This window comes from Frankliniella occidentalis, unplaced genomic scaffold (assembly GCF_000697945.3).
Source record: "Frankliniella occidentalis isolate FOCC.00 unplaced genomic scaffold, Focc_3.1 Scaffold8, whole genome shotgun sequence".
Taxonomy (NCBI): Eukaryota; Metazoa; Arthropoda; class Insecta; order Thysanoptera; family Thripidae; genus Frankliniella; species Frankliniella occidentalis.
In genome coordinates this window covers 3022911-3028164 of record NW_026267138.1, presented here as the reverse complement: position 1 = coordinate 3028164, position 5254 = coordinate 3022911, and the positions used below count along the sequence as shown (strand labels likewise).

The window sequence follows — 5254 nt, the reverse complement described above, 5'->3', positions numbered from 1 at the left end:
GGGGGGGGCTGTGCCGCCGTCGTGCTGCTTCTGCAACGTGCGCTGACGACCGTCGCCGCACTGCTAGCGTAACGGCTGGCGTAAACTGTATCCCGGGTGTCTAGCAGGTAGACAACTGAAAATCCGCCCCACCAGAACTGGACAATTTAAGTCAACTTCCCTCGGACACCTTCCTCCTTCCCTGATCTTCCGGTTATTACATGAAGACGCCGGCCCATGAGCCCGTGTAGGTCGCAAGGGGTCGCAATTAAAGCTCACTGTGGCCATACGTGTGGCCACGTGAGACTCAATGTGTTAAGTAGTCACATTTTGGCGGTAGGCGGTGACAGCATCGCGATCGTGGTGCACACCCCCTGGATTTACAGTGTAGAGGAGGGCGTTAACAAGAGCACATCACAGCAAGAGCAAGTGCGGCGATTGCGGCCTCGCTATCGGACAGCGCTCGGCCCAGCGGTCCAGCCCTGCTGGCCCTGCCAGTGGACATGTCGTTATCGCCCCCCTCCCTCCCTCCTCCCCCGGAATGTGCTCGCGGACCGCGCGCCATCCCCTTGACGGCGTGCTTGTCCGATGCGGCAGCGCGTGCCGCGGGGCAGGAGAGGTCTAAGTTTGTAACTTCAGGTGCAGCCGGAAAAAAACGACGACGACGCAAGGGGCGTAGCGAGGCGGGGAGGGGGAGGCGTGTCTCAGAGTAGTGTCACAGGCAGCTCGGTCCACGTCCGGGAGACACGGCGGCGGCATGCTGCAAGTGCTGGGCGCCCGTGAGCGAAGGGGCGGCACTTCGGACGTGGCTCTCCTGGGGCGTATGGAGGCTCCACACTTAAATTTAGATCCCTCTCCCCCTATTCTCCCACCTCTTCCGCACCCCTTCCCCCTCCCCTCGCGCGTAGTCACACATGTACACCATCCGTTCTGTCTGAGCCCGCCCCCTCTCTCCTCCCTATTCGCCCCAGGCGACTCACCTCCGGGTTCGTTTCGCACAGAGATTCACACAACAGTTGAACAATAATTTAAATTTCATTGTACGTGCCAATAATGCTATGAACATATCTGATGCCATTGTAATTATGAGTAATTCTCTACACTTGTACATTCTGCATTGATTCTCTTACATACTACTAGTCAAGGACAAAGAAGGACATTCAATCTTAAACAATTTTACGACACAGGGCTGGGACTGAGAGCGTCGCTGTTTTACATTCTATAGCTTCTACAAAAACACATAAATCAAATCGGAGGTAAGTAAATAACCGCCGTGGAAAGTTTGGCTTGAAAAGAGATCCCTTTGGATAGCAAGATTAATCGTGACACAAAACCGCTATTCAGAGGATTTAGTACCCTTTACTGGCGAAGACGATCTCCTCGTTCGCAGTCTGGCCAACTCACTGCACAGCGCAAGCAGCCTTGTCTAAGTCGACGCCGTCCTCGCCGTCCAGGGTCAGAAGCAGGGGCCCCCCTCCGCAGTCTGTTCGCCGGCGCTTCGCCCGGCGCTTCACCCTCTCGCCAGACGGCAAGCTGGTCGGCAAGCTGGAGAACGCCACGGCATCCCCGCCGATATTCTTGTAGGTCCTGGGTGGGCAGGGCGGGTGCGGCCTGTGCCCCGTGAGGATGCTCCTGGCTCGGGCTTTCTGCCTGCGCGGCCGGGGGTCTTCGCCACGACTGGGCACGGACAGCGAGGAGGCGCGGTCCATGGCGGGGAGCGGTGGTGACGGCGACCTCGAAGCGTCGATGGACACCATCCTGGGCGAGGGTGGGCGAGGCTCCCTGACGTCGAGGCTTCGAGTCCTCCGAGGGATCTTGGCTGCCAGCGGCATGTCCTCGCCGGCGCTGCGCGGACGAGATCCCGAGGGGGGGGTGACCGGGTCCACGTCGAAGAACGGCGAGCTGCAAGCGGGCTTCAGAAGAGTTCTGGAGTCGTCTTCTGTTTGCAACAGAGGCCACTCCACCCAGGCGGACTCCTCCGGAATAGCAGGATACGGAGTTGACGGCGGTGGCAGCGCGAGGCGGGAGTCGTCAGACAGGTTGCCGAGCTGCAGCGTGAGCGCGGCAGGGTCCACGCTCACCCACTGGTCCACGAGCATGCGGAGCGCGAGCACGCCGCTGCAGGCCAGGTCCCGCGCCTCGTCCTTGACGGGGGGCAAGCAGGCGGGGGCGACCACGTGACAGATGGGCACGGCCGGATCGGCGCGCACGAGGCAGGCGGCCGTCACGGCCCAGTCGTCCGTGCTCCACACGCGCGCGTGCGAGTCCAGCACCAGCCCCAGGTAGACGGCGTGCACGCCGCGGACGTCGCCCGTTAGCTGGACCACCACGACGAAGCCAGGGACGCGTGGGGGCGGAGGTGGGGTGGGGTCGGCCGCCGGCGCCCTGGCCCGCAGCCGGTAGAGCAGGCCGTCAGCGAGGAGCGCAGTGCCCTGCTCCGCGCCGTCCGGGACGGGAGCGTCCATCTGAGGCTCGGCTGGCACCACCTCCGCGGCGAACACGGATGTCCTCCGCACGCGGTGCGCGAGCAGCAGCAGCAGGAGCAGCTCCATAAAGTGCAGGTCGGAGGGGAGGCCCGCGCTCTGCCAGGCCTGCTGCAGGCGCGCGCTGTGCCACTCCGACGTGTCGGTCACGCTCAGGTTCAGCCGCACCCTCTGGGTCAAGGACGTGGTGGGAGTCGACGGCAGCTCAGGTTGGGGCGTGACGGGGACATGCTCGACGATCTCGAGCTCGACGTGTGAGCTTGGCGCGGTGGGGCCCTGCTCGGAGGAGGGCTCTTCCTCACACCAGACGATGGGCTTGTCTAGATCCGCGGCACCCTCCTGCGTGGGCGCCTCCTTCCATGACAGCTTCTTCAGTCTGTTCTTCTTCTTGACCGTGTTGGGCTGCTTCTTTCGCTGCCTCATCCAGGGCATGGGCTTGGTCGGCTGCGAGGACGCAGCCGCTGCTCGCGGAGCACCGACCACTTCCCCGTCGATTGAGTCGTTGTCCGCGTCTTGGTCCAGGACGATGCTCGGTGGAGAAGTCACCGCAAAGGTCGTCGGCTCCAGGGCCACGCCGCCCCGGGGGCTGGGGCCGCGGAGGCGGCTGCGGTTGGGGCTGCGTCTGCTGCGGCTGCGACTGCGCCGAGGTCCGAGGGCCATGCTGCAGCTGAGGCTACGGTCCGAGCTTCCGGAACTCTGGAAGCAAAAAGCGGAAATGAGAATTGTCTCTCTTATCTGCACGTGACCCATATTTTTTAACATTTTACTGAATTTTTCGAACCTACCGGCGTCCTAAGGGTGTCAGGAGTTTTGGCGAGGCAGGGATCCGGGTGGTCCCCGTGGTGCTTCAGGCTTGCGACCAGCGCCTGAATTGTGGTAAATCTGAGTGCGCTGCTGCCCCGTGTCCTGGGGGAGGACGGGCGGCAGGGACTGAGCCTGGGGCTGAGGTTGGCTGAGCTGGCTGACGAGTGGCTGAGTGTGCGAGGCGGCAAAGGGCGGGGCGAAGTGCGTGGCGAAGTGCGGGGTGAAGTGTGGAGGGACGCTGGGGGCGACGCAGGGGGCGAGTTGTGGTGTGAGTTGAGGGGTGAATTGATGGGTGAATCGCGGGGAAAGTTGAGGAGAAGTGAGATGGGGGTTGAGCTGGGAGGCGAATGGTTGGGCGGCGAGTTGAGCTGCGGTGATTTGGTTGGCGACGAGTTGGGTGGCGATCTGGAAGGCGAGCTGGGGGTTGAAGAAGGCAAGCTGACAGGCAATCTGGGAGGTGAACTGGGCCGAGAATTGGGAGGCGAGCTGCAAGCTGGCGAGGAGGTGAGCGTTGGCGAGTTGTTGTTGCTGTTGCTGTTGCTGCTGTTGGTGCTGTTGCTGCTGCAGCAGCAGCTGCTGTTGGACTCTGGACCTTCCTCGTCCAGCGGTGGGCCTGGGACAAACAAAGGGGCCGCTCTGGAGCCATTGTTTTTCAAAGAGAAGTTGAGCAACTTTGAAATCACGAAACAAAAGCACAAGAACGGGAGGCATCTTAGACAGTATCGAAACCAAAAGGGATGAGGCTCACAAACCCGCAGAGGTGGGCGCTGCGCTCGGCGCCGCGCCAGACAGCGGGATGGACCCCGTTGGTAATTGATGGTGTTGGTGGTGAGCTTTTTGGGACGTTTTCTGTGCCGTGGTCGTCGTCCTGCTCCCCGCCGTTCGACGACAGCTAGGCTCGAGGGCAGCCTGGGCTGCTAGTAGTTGCGCCTGTTGCTGTTGTTTCTGCTCGATGGCCGCGGACAGCATTGCCCGTTGTTGCTGCAGTGCCTGAATCAGGCCCTGCAGGGGAGCGCCACGCAAGCCTATTCCTCCCGGCGTGCTGAGGCGCCGCTGTAGTTCGACCAGCTGCTGCTCCGTGAGCGGCAGCTGAAATTGTCAGGAAACAACAAAACAACTAAAATGCAATCCTTTTCACAAATATTTCGAAAATTTTGATGATTTCTAATGGAACAGAAAATTAGTAGTTTTGGACAACGAAAATTCGAGTTTGTCGACGACGTCCACCACTCACCTGCTGCACCGCCGGCAGCGGCTCCGGCGTCAGGCTAGGCCGGGGCGGCGGTGGTGGCGGTGGCGGCAGGGGCGGCAGGGTTGCGGGGGCGGCGCGCCCGTCCTTGGGCAGCCGACTCATGCCTAGGGTGTGCTGCTGCTGCTTTCGTTGCTTCCGGAAGTGGATCCGCTCGGCGGCCCTGCTGGACGGCGCGGCCGGCGGGGCCGGCGGGGCCGGCGGGGCCTCTGTGGTGCTGGCAGGTGTCGGCGGCTTCGGCGGCTTCGGTGGCTTCGGCGTCTTCGGTGAGGGCGGCGAAGACGCGGCCGGCGCCAACGACGTTAACGGCGTCGGCAGTGCCGCGAGGCATGCGCCGCTCGGCACCGCAGCGGCCACGCACGCCGCATCCGGCTGTTCACGCAGAAAAGGGGGTTAGCGACACGCCGGCAGCGAGGCGACGCACCTCGTCAGAGCGGCTGTTCGCTGTTGAACCTTTGTGATTTCCGGCGCAACATCATCTGCACCCTCCTCTGCGACGGCGTTATCCTTGCTGTCCGAGTCCCGGTGCTCGGGCTCAATGTCTGCATCGTCCTCAACGGCGGGCGGCGGCGTGGTGCATGCTGAGTGAACCAGCGTCGCTCCGCCGTCGTCGGGATCCTCTTTAGGTGGTTGGATTGGGTCCACGACGGCCTTTATCACGTCCTCGGCCTCCTTGTCGCGCATAGGGGGTGCGCTGTTTCGGCCGCTGCCAAGGTCCTCTCTGGTCTTCTTGGGGGCC

The 5254-nt window shown here is 62.5% G+C and overlaps 2 protein-coding genes across 2 annotated transcripts in view; both read right to left on the bottom strand.

The window, feature by feature from the left end:
- The window catches only part of LOC113208468 (phosphoenolpyruvate carboxykinase [GTP]), a 13131-nt gene that overhangs the window by 4872 nt on the left and 3005 nt on the right, over positions 1-5254 (bottom strand). The gene's annotated exons all lie outside the window — the stretch shown is intronic.
- On the bottom strand, positions 996-4352 carry LOC113208477 (mediator of DNA damage checkpoint protein 1-like). The gene is made up of 3 exons (XM_052275062.1): positions 4019-4352; positions 3248-3879; positions 996-3158 (listed from the first exon to the last, which is right to left on the bottom strand). Exons 1-3 carry the CDS (start codon positions 4233-4235, stop codon positions 1380-1382), a joined length of 2628 nt encoding a protein of 875 aa, XP_052131022.1. The 5' UTR covers positions 4236-4352; the 3' UTR covers positions 996-1379.

What these genes read in the sequence shown, in the direction of transcription:
- LOC113208477 (XM_052275062.1), bottom strand. Translation starts at nt 4,235, where the DNA reads ATGCTGTCCGCGGCCATCGAGCAGAAACAACAGCAACAGGCGCAACTA. An exon ending in CGCAGCGCCCACCTCTGCGG is followed by an intron (nt 3,880 to 4,018) that starts GTTTGTGAGCCT and finishes TGTTTGTCCCAG; the next exon opens with GCCCACCGCTGGACGAGGAA. An exon ending in CTGACACCCTTAGGACGCCG is followed by an intron (nt 3,159 to 3,247) that starts GTAGGTTCGAAA and finishes TTTTGCTTCCAG; the next exon opens with AGTTCCGGAAGCTCGGACCG.